The sequence below is a fragment of the Alosa alosa genome, chromosome 3, assembly GCF_017589495.1.
Source record: "Alosa alosa isolate M-15738 ecotype Scorff River chromosome 3, AALO_Geno_1.1, whole genome shotgun sequence".
Classification (NCBI taxonomy): Eukaryota; Metazoa; Chordata; class Actinopteri; order Clupeiformes; family Clupeidae; genus Alosa; species Alosa alosa.
In genome coordinates, this window is record NC_063191.1 from 22,819,882 (window position 1) to 22,837,064 (window position 17,183).

General features: G+C 45.5%; 1 protein-coding gene across 1 annotated transcript in view; it reads right to left on the bottom strand.

Annotated features, from left to right (window-relative positions):
- Nucleotides 1-17,183, bottom strand: part of abca12 (ATP-binding cassette, sub-family A (ABC1), member 12) — a 62,553-nt gene that overhangs the window by 1,778 nt on the left and 43,592 nt on the right. The window contains 31 exon segments of the mRNA XM_048238602.1: nucleotides 475-578; nucleotides 668-802; nucleotides 2,690-2,840; nucleotides 2,980-3,089; nucleotides 3,305-3,509; nucleotides 3,749-4,002; nucleotides 4,206-4,365; nucleotides 5,459-5,574; nucleotides 5,906-6,083; nucleotides 7,343-7,397; nucleotides 8,023-8,131; nucleotides 8,600-8,687; nucleotides 9,535-9,662; nucleotides 9,886-9,985; nucleotides 10,514-10,603; nucleotides 10,879-11,125; nucleotides 11,350-11,494; nucleotides 11,608-11,745; nucleotides 11,747-11,845; nucleotides 11,950-12,107; nucleotides 12,539-12,735; nucleotides 12,934-13,152; nucleotides 13,314-13,497; nucleotides 13,653-13,805; nucleotides 13,950-14,084; nucleotides 14,189-14,258; nucleotides 14,607-14,936; nucleotides 15,193-15,307; nucleotides 16,085-16,373; nucleotides 16,600-16,779; nucleotides 17,017-17,107. Coding sequence (XP_048094559.1) covers nucleotides 475-578; nucleotides 668-802; nucleotides 2,690-2,840; nucleotides 2,980-3,089; nucleotides 3,305-3,509; nucleotides 3,749-4,002; nucleotides 4,206-4,365; nucleotides 5,459-5,574; nucleotides 5,906-6,083; nucleotides 7,343-7,397; nucleotides 8,023-8,131; nucleotides 8,600-8,687; nucleotides 9,535-9,662; nucleotides 9,886-9,985; nucleotides 10,514-10,603; nucleotides 10,879-11,125; nucleotides 11,350-11,494; nucleotides 11,608-11,745; nucleotides 11,747-11,845; nucleotides 11,950-12,107; nucleotides 12,539-12,735; nucleotides 12,934-13,152; nucleotides 13,314-13,497; nucleotides 13,653-13,805; nucleotides 13,950-14,084; nucleotides 14,189-14,258; nucleotides 14,607-14,936; nucleotides 15,193-15,307; nucleotides 16,085-16,373; nucleotides 16,600-16,779; nucleotides 17,017-17,107 — 4,733 coding nt within the window.

Here is a 17,183-nt window from a genome sequence, read left to right on the forward strand (position 1 = left end):
CCGGGATGGACCTGCTGCGTCTTCATTCATTGTTTCGTCCATGGATTCGTCTCTTATCTAAATCTGACCATAGAGTTGACTTTGGCGGACAGCTGAAGGTGATTGCTGATAGGCTATCCCAATCAGTGGCGCCTGCACAATCCAATCACATTTGAGAGGGAAACAACAAATTGAGGGTTTCCGAGATTTTTCTTTTTTCCTTTTTTTTAGAAGTAGTAACAGGTACTCACGGTTATGGATAGAAATGTAGTGGAGTAAAAAGTACAATATTTGCCTCTCAAATGTACTTGAGTAAAGTCACGAGTACACCCCAAAAATGATACTCAAGTAAAGTACAGATCCCTCAAAATTGTACTCAAGTACTGTACTCAAGTAAATGTACTCCGTTACTGTCCGGCTCTGTCTAAACTAATGTAGAGCGTATCATATGTAATGCGATTGTAAGAATACAGCAGTGTTGGTAAGATGGTCTACCTATGCGAGGTCAGCACCACTGCACATTTTCCCTTCACTTGTTCTGAGATGATCTTCCAGAGGTGACGTTTGGAGCGGGGGTCCATACCCGAGCTAGGTTCATCCTGTGTACAAAAAGGGGAAAGATACCCATGATGATTTTATACAACACTAAACATTCATGAGAACGTAGAGAGCACTCTAGGGTCCATACCAGAAGCAGAATCTGGGGGCTTCCAACCAAAGCCAGAGCAGTTGAGAGCTTTCGGCGAGTACCACAGCTGTAGTTCTCAGAGGTTGTGTTTCTATGGTAACCAAGCTCTAGTTTCCTCAGCAGATAGTTCACCACCTACGAACAGTTATAAGACACATTAATTTGGAAATGTAAAACACAGATGTCATTAACTTAACAAAAAGTTAACTAAAAGATAAATTAGTCTTAGTTTCATATTCCCATGCTAGTGCTTCTGCAACATCTCAATCATGTAGAAGTTGTCAAAACAAACACAATCAGTCTTATTTACAACAATGGGCACAAAGAGAACAAAGGAGGGTGGCTTCTATTTTAAGATACAAATGTCTGATGAGTGATGTCACATCAGGCATCGTGGTAACATGTTTGGATCTGGGCAGAGCAGACATCTGAAAGCACCTGGACATGCTTCTTTAGATGTGAAACAAGTTTAGATGCTCCAGTGCTGCACTTATCTGTAAGTACAAATCAACACCTGACAGCAAACAAATGCTGACTAAGTTCTCTATTGTGAATGTGCCAACCAGAAAAAACAATGACGTTTTGGCATTGAGTGGTGGAATCCATGTAATCCCTTCAGTCTTGTAGTCAGACAGGTTTGTCAGACATGTTGTGTGGGTGGCGGTAAAACAAACTGTCTCCAGTATGATTCTAGTGTCCTAAAAGTCAGTGCCTGTGTCAGAGCATGACTGGAATGTGACGTTCTGAACACTCAGAGCTATGAGGGGAAAAAACAATATAAATCCGTTTCTCAAGCTACTGCAAATATTTTCATTTGCTGATGTCCTTCTTTCCAGATGGCACACAATAGTCTGAGGCTTTTACCTCAAATTGGCTTATATTAAAAGCATTTTCTCCGGATTACTGTATGTGAAAGCCCTCCCGATGTATCCAAATTGAAATTCAAAACGATTCCATAAACCATCAGTTTGAATTGTTTGTCTTATGGAGATTTAACCTCCAGTGGCAGCAGGAAGTCCCAGAGACATACCATAATCCCGAGAGAATTACAGATTAATTATCTTAGCCATTAATCAATGTGGAGGAGAGGCAGCAGTTACCAGTCAGATGCACCACTCTGACCATTCCAAGCCCCCAAGCACAAAGACCTATCCAGAAGCCAGATCCCTGATGATTCTCCCTCCCTACTCCCTACACCGCATGATGAAAAAAAGAAGCAGCTAAACCTTGGGAGACACACTTGCTCGTGCAAATTAGAGCAAGGGAAATCTTGGCACTAAAAGCTCTAAAAAAAAAAAAAAAAAAAAAACAGCTTTTTAAGATGTCTTCAAGCTAAACAAGTAAATGTTAGAGGATAATGAGTGATGCCTACAGAGACTGCAAATAAATACAGAACTCAGTATTTGTGCTTCTAATCATTAGACTTCTGAGATCTTATTTTTCCAATGCTGGCAAGCCTGTTTGTTGGAATAGTAAACAATTCAATGTCTCATATTTTTTTTCATGAACATAAGTAGTGGGTCATGGTGGAAGCACAGTGTATATTCAGTAGTGGGTCATGGTGGAAGCACAGTCTATATTCAGTAGTTGATCAAGGTGGAAGCACAGTCTATATTCAGTACTATTTTGATCCCGTGAGGGAAATTTGGTCTCTGCATTTATCCCAATCCGTGAATTAGTGAAACACACTCAGCACACAGTGAGGTGAAGCACACACTAATCCCGGCAGTGAGCTACCTGCAACAACAGCGGCGCTCGGGAGCAGTGTTAGGTTAGGGTTAGGGTTAGGTGCCTTGCTCAAGGGCACTTCAGCCGTGCCTACTGGTCGGGGTTCGAACCGGCAACCCCCCGGTTACATGTCCGAAGCGCTAACCAGTAGGCCATGGCTGCCCCCAATATGGATCATGGTGGAAGCACAGTGTATATTCAGTAGTGGGTCATGGTGGAAACACAGTTTATATTCAGTAGTGGGTCATGGTGGAAGCACAGTGTACTGTATATTCAGTGTGAGCTTGTCCTTACTCTGTGCATTTCCCTCTTAGATATTCCACGAATTCTGGCATAGAAGTACAAGTGCTCCTCTCCGGTCAGCAGGTCATCCAGAGCGTCCACCTGAGGGCAGTAGCCGATGTTTATGCCCTCCTTCCTGCAGTCCATGATGTCAACCATACGCCTGCAGAGACACATGAGTGAGTGTGAGGACTTCACCCAGCAGATATATTTACAGTGCATATGGAGGTTAAAAGGTACACACAGTAGCAAGTGAGTTCACCATAATGTGGCAGAAAGTATTGTCTAGATTCTGAATTTACCCTTCCTGGTCTCGGATTTGGGCAGTTCCATTAGTAGGGCTGACGTCTCCTGTCAGCATTTTGAAGGTGGTTGTCTTGCCAGCTCCGTTGACACCAAGAAGTCCAAAGCACTGAAAAGTAGACCCAGATATATGTTTTAAATAATTACTGCTGACATAGCTGACCCTAATCTATAGTATTTGACATTAACTTGAATTTTCCGCTAAAATAGAACATTTCATAAACTGATGGTTACAAGTTCCTTTTTTGTAACCAACAATAAAAGTATGATAAATTATTTTCAATATAAGCCAGTCACACATATAATTATTGTACTAATACACACTTCTCCAGCTGGTATGCCCACAGACAGCCTCTTGACAGCCTGTACTTTCTTGCTGAGGTGCTGATAGATCTTAGAGAGCTGGCTCAGCTGAAGCACATCAGTGTCAGCCTCTCCACTGTAAACACGACGGTGCTCTGCGACCACGTCCTCGTCCTCATCCCAGGTGCCCTTCTGCGGCTCGACCTTTCCACGGCAGAAGAAGCTCCTGTGGGGACAGAAGGTTAATTACTGAATCAACTGGACACAGCATCACAGCGAATGGTTTAATAGCAACTCAAAATTAAATCACAAAAACATTTCAGTCAGGTTAACTGACATGTTTTTTTTTTAATTTTGAGATATTAGTCAATGCTGTGTGTATTCCCACTAATACCCTATTATCTGTGCTACAACATGTATTTGTGCTGTTGTTGAATCTTCTCAAATCTAGTGATTCCGGCTAACCTGATTTTGCGCATGAGCCATTTGTTCATCAGCAGCCGTAGTGTGAAGGCCAGGAGCCCTTGGAGGACAAGGGAGAGGAACATCCAGCCAAGCATGTCTGCGCTGTATGGGTCCTTGTAAGCATCCACACCATAGGCCTTCAGGATCTGAACCTGCAAGTCTACCCGGGCCAGTTCCATCAGCCCATTGCCAAAGCTGAACTGGGGGAAGATGAGGAACACGTGGCTCAAGGTGTGGTACACCGCCTGGATGCTCTGTGTGGAGGAGAATCAGACACAGAAAACAAAGGGAGGGGTGAAAAAAGACCACCGTCTTTGAAGCGGCATCATTATTTTATGTGCCAGTGTTTGATCTATTTATGTGAGTTGCATCAGCTTTGTTACATGACTAGTTGAAATAATTCATCTTTGGGACGTGGTTAAATTCAAGGATCATCTCATATTTGATGTAGCCTCACCTCATCGCTCTCATTGAGTTGCCCCAGGAAGTACAGTATAGAAGTGGAGATGATGGTGTTGACACTGACGAAGAGGTTAATGCACACATAGCTGATGAAGGCCATTTCTGCATCCTTAAAGATTGCGGTCAGCAGATACATCCAGGGGAAGGTGGCAAACCTGTGCAGGACATAGCAGCATTTTATATAGTGAGTTTAAACCTAAGACTAAAACAACAAACCCCACCACCACAACTGGGCCAAGCAAAGCTCATAACATTTACATTTTACACACATGGTGAGAATTTCAAGTAAGTCAACGAGGCAGTGGCATTTTGCAAAAGTTACTGAGGGGAACTTCCTGGAACTGGAAACAATCTAGAATGAGGGGGGAAAACTCCAAGAGCCAAGCACAGGGGCTAAAAGATAAATGACTTCATCTATTTCCTCACGGTGAGGCATTTGCTCTCCCACTCCTTTTCCTCCACCAAATGATCTGCTTTTTTATTCATTACTCTTGGTGATTGGGGTGGAGGGGTCAAGGGGAAGGATGTGCTCCAGGGGGGGGGGGGGGGGTGGGGGTTCGCCTGAGGAAGTGCCAAGACAGAGGCAAGTGAGCAAGAGCCATTAAGCATGCTCAGGTGAGAACCTACAGCTGTCCATTTGACGCCACGTTATTTGTGGCCTGGGAATCTAACAGCTGTTCTGATAAATGGACACAGAGTGCTGAGCTCCTCTGAGTGTAGCAGTCCTTCCTCACGGCCATGTGTAAATCTAGTCTGTGATGCAGTGAGGCTTCATGGAGGACTTTTAGCACAGACGGCTAAGTAGTGAACCTATAAGCAGCCTTCACTGTGCTTAGGCAAAGAGCTGCTTCCATTATTTGCAGGCAGCTAAATCTGATCCGACTAACAGTGGCTATATCCAGGGAGGTTTATTCACGATGGACACAAGGTCATTAGCATTCCCACTGAGAATGCTAACTTTCTGTTATTTTTTGCAGTATTAGCATCTCTGTTTTGCCTCGTGGGCCAAAGACAAGTAATATATGCCAGCCAGCTATGAATTCAAGCAGCCAGTCAGCATAAAGCATTATCCATTAACGTCAGAGAAAACCGGCTCCTACACAACAATGAAGTTATTCCACAGACGAGTATGAAGACTGACATGTCAGGCAGAGCTCTAAAAAGAAACAGGGCCTGTACACGGAATGGAAGCAAACAATGCGACAGCTGATGTGGTTGTCCCAGCGCTGACTGAAGAGTGGCACTGACCCAAACAACACCAGCAGCAGAGTCACCGCCCCAAGGTTCTGTCGCTCGGTGAAGGCTGGCAGCTGGAAGGCAGCGATCATGGCCACTGAGAATGCCACGGGCACCAAGTACAGTGCCTGCAGAGAAAAGGGCAAAGCTCTCCATTACATTGATCACAATCCTCCACCTTCTAAGTGTCACATAATCTACTGGCAGTCATAAAGGGCTGATATTTCATATTTACTGCAAAAGTATAAGCAGCCATAATTAAACCATATATCACCAGCTCATGCCATCTGTATAAATCAGCCTTTAGTCACAGGTTGAAAAGCTCAATAGAGTTGTGTGACTTTGTTGATTAATGCTGTACTCAGCTATTCTACTGAATATAAGGAAAGGAACAGAAAAGGCAGAGAATGTGGAATATAAAAACATTCATCTTAGATTAATGTCTTGGGGTTTACGTACCATGTCGTAGAGGAAGTTAATGGTCCAGTAGAAAGGCTCACTGATTCCCGAGATGTGCTGCAGCCGCTTTGAGCCGCTGTGGTGCTCCTGGACCTCGTAGACCACAAAGCTGGCCGTCATGATAGAGAAGCCGGTCAGGACGCACAATGCCACCAGGGTGTTGACAAGACCCTTCACCCTGATATCCAAATACATGAAAAACAGATCAGACACAAGCCATGAAGGAACAGCATTTTCCCTTCTTAGAGTATTCCTTAGATTAACCGGAGTCAAATTCCTTGATTGTTTACGCAAACCTGGCCAATAAAGCTGATAGATATCTGTTAATAGATACAGATGTGGATACCTGTTCTGGATAACTAAATGCATAATAAAGTGTTGTTGACCATCTTCAAAACATTTTCGGCCAAGCTTTTCCTGGTGGTCATTTCTTCTTCCTGGTGGTCATTTCTTATCACCCAGTGTTGCTACATTGTGCCCACCTAACTTCTCACCTTGGGCCCCTATTCACTCCCCCTTCTCTTGTCACTATGGTGCCTCTTCTATCGGAGTAGGCATGTGTGAGCAAAAACCCCAGAAACTGTAAAGCCCTGCCTGTGGGACTGGCAGAGTGTGATCCTAACTGACTCCAGACCTGGATGTTCCCCTGATAAGCTGCAAGTTTGTGTCAGATCAACACTGATTCTGTTCACAGGTCAGCTACTATCAGGTCAGGGCGACCAGACTGTCCCTTTTTTATAAGCATAGACAACATGCTATACACGCCCAGAATGATAAAACATGCAAGGCACATACAAACCTGAATGCTTTTTTTTTCACAGTAGAATTTAAAATGCATAGCTCCCATGGTCACCTATTATTTAATTTCTCCTCCCTCCTCAAGCCATCTGTCTCTCTTTTCTTTCTTCTCCTGTATCCCCCATGTCTGTTCTTATTTATGCAGTGAGGCTTTTTCTACCATGATCACACTGTTGGCTCAGCTCCAAGCGCATCAAAACTGTTTGAGAAAACCAATGACGCTCATATCGGGAGCCTTTACATTAAGCACAGCTAACAGCCTACAGTGATTTAAAATGCACAGTATGGATGGTGTTGAATCAATGAACCTCAGAACCACCTTGAGAGTAAGCAGACATTATGTAGGGTCAGTGATCGATACCCCACGCAGAAGAAAATCCATTAAAAAAAAATCAAATCAGAGTAAATACACAAGTCGGATTGCATGATTTTAACAAGCCTATCAGCCCATCAAGACAATGCTTAGATGCCTCTTGAGGCATGAGTGGTTAATTCTACTGGTTCTCATTTGGTGTGAACGGTCTGAATACCGTAGTATTTACAGTTGTATTGTTCTGTGCAATACCTAACCATGTTACATAAAGATTTTATTCATTCATGAATATAATGTGAGACGTGAAGCAGTGAGAATGTTCTTACATGGCGTCCTCCTCCTCCACCTGGCCTGGGTAAGGATGGCTGGACACAGAGATTGCTGCACAGAAGCAAAACAGAAGGAATTGTTATGTCACCTCAGCCCCCGATACACCATGTCCACAAAAGACACGTCACTGCCACATAATCTGCTCCCCTCCTTTAGTTCCCGTAGATTTACTTTCGCTCTCGGCCTGAATGAGTTTACCGGCTACATTTGAATGATTGCATTCCACCCCCTATTCCTTTATTGACTGCTGGGATTGTATTAATCTTGCCGGTAGGCAGACAGTGAATCTCAGGCCCTGGCTGGGGCTGGCAGTGTTGAAATAAGGGGCTGCAGCACCAGTCCGGCTCCATTTTTCAATGCAGCTCTCAGCAGCGCTAATTAGCATTCCCTCTACCCAGAGCCGTGCTGTGATGGCTGGGAGGGAAAGGAAGAGACACACTGCCCCCTGTCAGTCGAGATCAGACCAAGCCACCGAGGCTCAGAGAGAGGGTTTACAGAGACGGCCTCGGTCTATTCTCGGCTCGGAGCCACGGTCGTTAGCGTCGCGGACTCGGGCAACGCAGACAGATCATTTAGATGCAGCCTGCTTCCCAGACGTGAACGGAGGTCCACACCTCCCCTGGTCACTGATGAGTTTATTAATGCAAACAAGGGAAGGACAGAGCCATAGACTCACAGTACTGCTGGTGGTCCTTATCAGCTGGGAGTCTAGAGCGCAGGATGAAGTTGTTAAGGCTGTTTAGGTAGGCTGGCATGGTGTGGTGGCCCTCTGGGTTGTACCAGACCTGGTGACAGGAGGCAGGCAGGTTAATATGGAGAGACATGCAATACATGCACACAATCACACACATAACCATGCACATGCATGCATGTGCACACACACACACACACACACTTGCACACACACACACACATATGCACACACACACACACACACACACACACACACACACACACACACACACACACATCAGTCATAAAATATCATGAGACGGTATGCCTATCCCAATCTGGACAGAGGTTTTACAGGGGAATTGCATTATTGATTGCATGACTTTAATGGCAATATAAAAAATGAGGGAGCAGCTAGAGTCGTGCACAGAAAGAATCAAATTTAATGGGTGTTCCCAACAGACCCAGAGCTATAGAAATGGCTTAATGAGTCTGGATACGCAACATTTTTCAACTCAGAGCCATAGCTTTAACAGCTAAACTCATAAATCATAAAAAGTCAACATTGAACACACTGTTACCTTGGTTAGAGTCCGGTTCTTTGGTACATCATACAGGTCCATCTTTAGGTCAGGAGGCAGAGGGTTTCCAAAAGACCAACCCCCATACCTGCAGAAAAAAATCAAGTTATCTTGTGCAGCATCCAAACCTGATGATATGACAGATTTGACTGTTCTTGAGGGCATACTAAGCTAATTTAAGCATATTTAAGTCAGACATCTTCTGTCATGCTTAAGGCAACTCTAATTAAGCAGTAAACAAAACAGCAGTGGGTGATGGACAGGTGCACTCACACAGACAGCCCTCGCCTATGCTTAAAATAAATGCATGAAATAAACCTGTCTCATAGATAGATAAATGTATAAATAGATAGATAGTTATATATTTCCAAAAAAATAATTTTGGAAGAGCTACTGGAAAGGCTGCTACTCGTCTCAGATGCCAGAAGAAACATACACAGCACAAATAATGTGCACATACACACATATACACACTAATTTTCACATGTTACAGTACTTGGTGTTATGATTAACAACTTAATTGATTCCACAGTGTGTTAACACAGTACACTAATTTTCACATGTTACAGTACTTGGTGTTATGATTAACAACTTAAAGCGAGTGTGATGTCCTAACGCATCATTATGAACATTCAAGTCCAGAGGCGTCCCTGTGCACAAGCCTTTAGTGATACAGCTGCAGGTGATGCATGTAAGTATAATCCAAAAAATGAAAAATCAAAATCACCGCACACTGATCACTATTAACGTCGCAAAAAAGACTCAGTGTGCGGTGATTTTGATTTTTTTATTATTTGGATTATACTTACATGCATCACCTGCAGCTGTATCACTAAAGGCTTGTGCACAGGGACGCCTCTGGACTTGAATGTTCATAATGATGCGTTAGGACATACACATACAGTAATACGGCTGTGCCTGTATTTGATATGTACCTGTTTCTGATGAAGTCATTAGCAGTAGCCAGGAGATAGTTCTCCACATTTAATCCAGTGAGATTGTACACTATCTGGGACGAGGGGTTCCGGATGTGAGGAGGGTTATAGTTGTCATGCTGGCAGACCTGGTAAAAAACATCAAAATAGATCACTTACTAATTCTACTTTAAGCCAAATTCTATGGCTTACACCAACACCAACATTCACACACTTTAGCACTTGTGTAGAGCAGAGTGTTTTCCACCTAATGCCCCTTGAGAGGGGTGATCACACACACACACACACACATAAACACACACACACACACACACACACACACACACACAAGCCTCCGACTTGGGCACCCACCTGCTTAGAGTTGGCACACTTGCAGGCTTCAAATGGCTTGGAGAGGTTTCCACTGGAGGTCCAAGTGAACGGCCCATCCTTGGAGCCACTGGCACAGGACCTGCGGGTGGGGGGGGTGGCAGTCAGTCAGTCACAGTCAGCCACACAGTAAGCACCTTTTGTTTCTGCATCTCGGGGAGCTGTGCACCACAGTCACGCCCAGCAGCATCTGTATGCAGCGCGGCAGGCGCTCAGATGCTCAGCACCACGCGGTGATGATCCACAGGGCATCGCAGGGAGAGGCGAGATGGCTACTGTTTCTCTTTTTTTGTCGCGAGCTGACAATTTTATGGTGCCTCTAAGGTCTGGCTGATGAGTGCCAACACTGATTTGAGTGCCTGTAAGGGGAAATCTATCCAATAAACTGGATGTGTTTATGGAATACAAATGATTCTCTCCGCTACTGATGTCATTTTTACGTGCAGATGGCATGAGTAGAGATGTTCAAAATGGAGTGGTGCTCTTGGGAAACGTAGGCAGACAGATTGGAAGAAAGGATACAAGGATGGAGGAAATGGTCTATAACTGCTAGTTAAAGATCGAAGTAGATTGCTGTGGTAAATGATATTGGACTGGTGTGGTTACTCACATGTCATCGGGGTTGTTTGCACACATATTGTCAATGCCAGGGAAGGTCATCATGGAGTCTACTAGATAGCTGGAGTCGGGGTTCTGGTTGCTGTTGATAAAACATGAATAAATCATGTGTTTGTCTTCCAACCATGACAAATGAGGAGGACAGATTTGCATTACTGTGTGTCAAATGAGGTGTGTGGAAATGGAAATGGCATGGAACATACAATCATTTTGACATTTTAACATAACACGCAGTGCTTCAAGACAAGTGCTACATTTCTTCTTTCGCGAGCAAGACATGTTTGTGGATGTCAGCGATCTCAATTTAGATCCAGCTTTTTAATTTAGACTGCCCTCCGAATGACCCGGCGGACTGACCTGAAGAAGGTGTGCTGCTCGCCCGTGCGGTAGAGGCCGGGCGAGAGCTCCATCTCGGGGAAGTGCTGCAGGTCGCTCTTGATGGAGCCCAGGCCCATGGCGGTGATGACAAAGAGCACAGGCAGGACGACCTGGGCGAACATGCCCTTCCAGTCGCGCCGGGAGCGGTGCACGCGCTTCAGCAGCATGGCCACCACCTGCTGCCAGAACAGAGCCAGGCCACGCACGGTGGATCTGCCCGTCAGACCTGCAGGGGGGCGAGCGGAGGTGCGGATGAGCGGGTGAGCGAGAGGTCTCGACAGACAAAGAGCTCGATACAGAGTGGAAAAACAGTCCATGAAAAAAACTGGTGTCTCAAAAGGCCTCAGCAAAGTGTGTGTGTGTTTTTATCCTGACGACAGGAGATGAGGAAAAATGCTACTTGGGAGGAGATGGAAGTCAAATGGAGTCAAAATGAGGGGGATTTCTTACTGGTTTTGTCTCCAAAATTGAAGCTGCTCTCAGAGAGGTCGTCAGGTAGGCTGTCTCTGGAGGCGGCCATGTCAAGGACGGACTCAGAGACCGACCAGGGCCTCTCCACCGCCTCAGTCTCGTCTTTAGTCAGCTGGAGGAACACCTGGGAAGACAGCAGCTCGTCAGACATTAATCACACATTGTGTGTGTGTGTGTGTGTGTGTGTGTGTGTGTGTGTGTAGATCCTCCTCTTTTGTGTGTGTCAGCATCACCTACCTCCTCTAGTGTGGTGTCTGAGATGCCGTAGCAGCCCAGCTGGAGGGAGTCCAGGTTCTGGTCCAGGCCGGTGAGCAGTGAGCGGAAAGCGACGGCGTTCTGGGAGCTGTACGGAGGCAGGCAGTAGACCACGTCTCCCACCTCAGCCCTCCTTCATGCGCGCCTCGGGCAGGTAGGACTGGATGAAGGCCTTCAGCTCCTCGCCGTCAAACCTCTCCTCAGAGTCGGGAGTCTGCACCTGTGTTTAGGAGGAGAGGTATTTGATATCAGCACGCAACACTACTGCATTAGTGCATGTTGCAACCAAACAACCTCTATGTGGGTGTCCATGCGGTCCATTACCTTCTTTGTGAGGGTCAGATTGTAGCCCTTAGCAAACTTGTCCTTGAGGTAGAAGGGAGAGCCACAGCACTTGAGACCGCCCCTCTCCATGAACGCGATGCGGTCACTGAGAACCTCTGCTTCGTCCAGATGATGTGTGGACAGGATGATGGTGCGATCTGAAGGTGATGAAACAAGTAGAAGCAAAGGCACATGTCCAGTAATAAGTAAGACAGACACAGAAAAATGACTTGACCCTTCCAAACAGTAAAATATCTTCCTCTGCAATGAATCTCAGAAGATCCTAATTAAACACAAGAAACTGGAGCTGAGAGTGAGATAACTATCAGCCGTCAGTACGTCTGCTGTGGGATTCTTCTCCCTCAGTCTTTTCCCTCCTCAGCGGTGCACACCTTCAGAAAATCCATTTTCCCTTAATTAAATTCAAAATGAAAGCCAGGAGCGCGATAAGAACAAAGCCCCCCCCCCCCCCACCTCTCCCACCCGGAGTGCTAAGCGCCTTGGTGCGCCGCATTAAATGTCTTCCCCTTGTCTGACTTGTGATGGATCAGAGCGGAAGTGGGGGGTTTGCGGGGGCCAGGTGCCTCACCTGTCTTGTACTGCAGGATGATGTCCCAGATGCTGCGTCGGGAGCAGGGGTCCACGCCAGTGGTGGGCTCGTCCATGACCACCAGACGGGAGCCGCCGATGAAGGCGATTGAGATGGAGAGTTTGCGCTTCATGCCGCCCGACAGGGTGCCCACACGCTTGTGCCGGTGAGCATACATGCCCGTTTCTTTCAGGATCCTATAGCGAAGAGGCACATTAAAACATGGATATCTTAGGGAGTTGTACTTTGCTAATAAACACTTTGACTGGGCTAGTTCAGAGCTCAGTACAAATGACAAGCTTGTGTAAACTCTACTTACTTTATGAATTTTTAAAAATCAACTGAAGAACACATACAAGTTTAATCTCTAGGCTTTTGAATTTGTCTGTACTCACCTCCGTACTTGCTCTTTCAGTTCTGCCTTTGACCAGTGGGGTGCTTTGATCTGACCGTACAAGAGCAGATGTTCTTTGGCCGTCAGGTGATCAAAGTGGACATCATACTGCATACACACTCCCAGATCCTGGCGGATCTCCTCAATGTTGGTCTGCATGTCTCTCCCATAGACCTCAATCATGCCAGAGGTGGGGCCAAACAAACCAGTGAGCAGAGACCTACACAAACATGTACAAATATAACAAACATGAAAACACACACTTCAAGAACACACACACACACACACACAGGCAATGCAAGCAGGGCAAAGGGCTGTAAAACCCTTCGTTTAAATTGCTATTTTGTGTGGCCAGTCTTGATTTAGAACTAGTGCATTTACATGGTGGTGGTCTTTCCAGCTCCGTTGTGACCCAGCAGCGTGGTGACATGTCCCTCGTAGAAGGACAGGTTGAGGTTCTGGATGGCGTTCCTCTTTCCGTAGGTTTTGGTCAGGCCATGGAGGGCCACCCCCACTGGCATGGCAGGGAACTCACTGTCCTCATGCGTAGGGAACAGTCCATTACCTAAAGAGAAAAACAATGTAACAATGAGCATGAGCATGTGTGTGAGAGGGGTGGATAAAGGAGTTGATAGATGGAGAGAAAGCGATATTCTTAGATTTCTTTTTCATTAATAGCAAACCACCACAGTAACTAACAATTAAGATCGGATACTGCACCTTTTTTTTTACTATTTGCTGAATTCTTCTGCATCACGTTGGAGAACAGCAGCCCTTTGCCAGACTTCATAGAGGTTGTTTGACACCCACACAAGTCAGCCCAGAAAGATGGCATCACAGGGAAGTACCAAGGAGCTGGGATTCCATATTTGCCTGTAAGAAAAATAAAAAAAATATCATAATCTTGCCAGCCACATTATCCTGTATCTTTCCCTTTAAAAGGTTTTGTCATTTGAAGGTAAAATAACTACATTCTGTTGCTTTAAATGTGAAAAGCAAATTAGGAACGAATAGTACCTGGGAAAACCATGCGAATGTATGCACCGATAATGAAGTAGACCAAAGAGTCAATCAGGAGCAGCCAGCACAGCCATCCAAAGGACGAAGTGTCACCAGCTATGGGGGATACGTAGGCATTGCTCCACTGGATCCCTGCAGAGCACCAACACACAGTTAGGAACACACCTGAGACTCTTCCACAGACTTGTCTTTGTCTGCTCTCTCATGTTGTAAAACTAATCAGCTTCCAGGGCTACCTTCCTCCTGTGCCTCGTAGCGGGAGATGTATTGACTTGCATAGCTGAAACAGGTTGGTGAAAACAGACTCTGTGGGAGAGAAAAAAAAAGAGCATAATAACACACATAATCCAACATTCACATCTAATCAAACTCTAGAGGATGCTCACCAAAATAAAGTCCTCACCAGTCTCAGGCCTGTTTCACACTGCGTGCGTGTTGTATGTGTGTGACTGCTGTGCTATCTGTTTATTATCATTCCGGCGCGCATGATAACAGTTTATCACACTCATACTGCCCGCATGAGACAAACTGGCTTGATGAAAATCAAGATGTTCTGCACACGCCACACACACACATGCATGTGTGAAACAGGCATTTTCCCACCGATCATTAGCCCAGTGTGCCTGAGCCCTTGAGAGGAGTGCTACTACTCACCAGAATGTTCTTGGTGGCGAACGAGAGGTTTCTCTCCATGGACATGACCACGATGAAGGGGAAGAAGCAGATGATGTAGATCAGGCTGCCGCTCAGGCCGGCGATGTTGGTCTTGTTGAAGAAGGTGCTGACCAGGAAGCTGATGGCCAGGATGCTGAAGCCGTAGTCGCACAGGTAGAGGAAGAGCAGGAAGGGGTCACTGTTGGGCAGCACCTTGCCCGCCTTCAGGATGATGGTGAGGATGACGATGGTGACCAGCAGGAAGACCGCGCTCTCGATGAACCAGGCGAAGAAATGGCTGATAGGGTTGACGCCCATCATTTTCATGTACTGCACGATGGGAAGGAAGTCATTTGGCATCATTAACAACAACACAAACCGATGATATCACCCTCGTATTTTATACACAGTGATGAGTCAACCCATGGTGCCTCTGAGCTTTTTCTGACCATTTGAAGCCAGTCAGTATTGCAGTATTGATGCGAAATACAAAAAATATCTATAAAGTGGTATGTTAGACACAGAAGTTTAACGACTAGGCTCGTTATACAGTAGTTATTTCCAGGGTGTGATCAAAGACGTTTACCTCGTGCAATCTCAGCTCCCTCTCGTGCACCAGCTTCTTGACAAAGTTGGCAATGAACAGCACCCAGGCAATCATGAGGACCAGAGGAAAGGCGAAGGAAATGCTCTCCAGGTACCTGAGAAATGAGACATCAGCACCTCAGTCGATGTCAAGCCATGCATATGCCACAGTATAGGAATGCAATCATTAAATCTCAAGAGTGAATCATAAAGACAAGTGGTGAAAAAATGGGACAGCCCTTCATTTTACACGACAGAGGGGTTCCGGATTACAGCAGATATAGACCCAGCACTGTTTTTTAAAGTGCCACAAATATTTCAAGGTGATGGTATCGGCAGAAGGGGCTATGACGTGATAAATCAGTGCAATGGGGATGTGTGCACATCACCGTATCACACCGCTGAAACACTAAGAGATAGAACTAAGGATATTCTTTCCAAAGATGACAGAATAATGCCAGCCTCTCAGCGTAACTTACACTTGTTATGATTTATTGAAAGGCCAGTGTGGTGTTTGTCTATGATGTTGTTAATCCGAAAACACAAAGAAATGTAAATGCCATGGTAAATCTCAAGGTTGCATGTGCACTATATATTGTCCACGTCTGAGTGAATGAATGCATTACTCTGGGTGTGTGGATATTCCTGTGTGTGTGTGTGTGTGTGTGTGTGTGTGTGTGTGTGTGTGTGTGTGTGTGTGTGTGTGTGTGTGTGTGCGTGTGTGCGTGCATGTTTGTCTGTATGTCTACTTACATATGTATGCATGATGCCTGTGTGGATTTCTTTAACTTGTATATATGTGTGTGTGTGTCTGTGTGTGTGTGTGTGTGTGTGTGTGTGTGTGTGTGTGTGTGTGTGCGCGTGCGTGTGTGCATACATGTGTGCACACTCACTCATCCTTGGCAAAGCAGGGGTAGGGGAAGGCCTGGAGTTGGACGGCTGGATCCTGCACTGGCTGGCCCAGCTGGCTCTCAATGATGGCTCTGTCAATGGCCTCCTGCAGGTAAATGAAGCCTCGGTTGTACCTCTGTGTCCTTGTCATGCTGATGTAGTTCTCCCTCACCCAGAAGGGGTTACGTGCCCGGTCGGTACGCATGGAGTTGTCAATCTGCATGCGGATGGTGTAGTCCACCTTTGGAGGCAGGGTGCTGGATTTGTCTTCAGGAAGTTTGAATATGATGCCTGAAAGAAGAATGAGTGTTTTTTTTTTTCAAGTAATGCAAGGGCCATGGAAGTGGGTTTTTACTTGTCATGGCTAACGGACCATATTTCTGCAATTCTGACATCCACTCCACATCGAGGACATATTCAAAAAGGATGTTAGATGAGGTCAGTTCGCTCTGACTTGTGCTGACTGGGAGAGGCAGGCTCAGAGTGAATTCAGGCCTTAAAATGGTAAATGCCTTACTTGCGTAGAGGTCTCGTGATTGAGTCAGGGCCTCTGCTTGCTTGTCCATCTCCTCCTCGTTGCTCATCGGCTTGTAGCGGTCAAAGTTCACGCAGGAGGAGAGGTTCATCATCAGACTGGACAGAGTGGTGATCTGCGTCACAATGAACTTGTTTTTCTCCAGGAGCTCAGTCATGTTAGCTGGGCAATCACAAATAGGAAAGAAATGTGTAAGTGGGAAGAATGCCATCAAACTTCTGCAATAAAAAAACTTAACAGCTAGCATTTGCTTTTTGCTTTCACATATGTGACCTATTGTCTTTTGGCCTATGCATGATGGATCCTATATGTTCTCTCTTTAACCTGTGAATAATTGAGCATTGCAGGATTACTCATTTTGTGAATAATTAATTGTAATCCAAACTTAAAATCACTCACAGAAGTTCAGGAGAGTATCCTTCATCTGTCCAACATTGATGTTTGTCTGTACCTCAATGAAGTTCTGAACAAATGGATTCCTGAGGGAATTCTGTAGAGATTGCAGAATATTTCAATGACCAAAGCACACAAACATTCCAGGTCCATCCAGACCAACTGGAATAGTC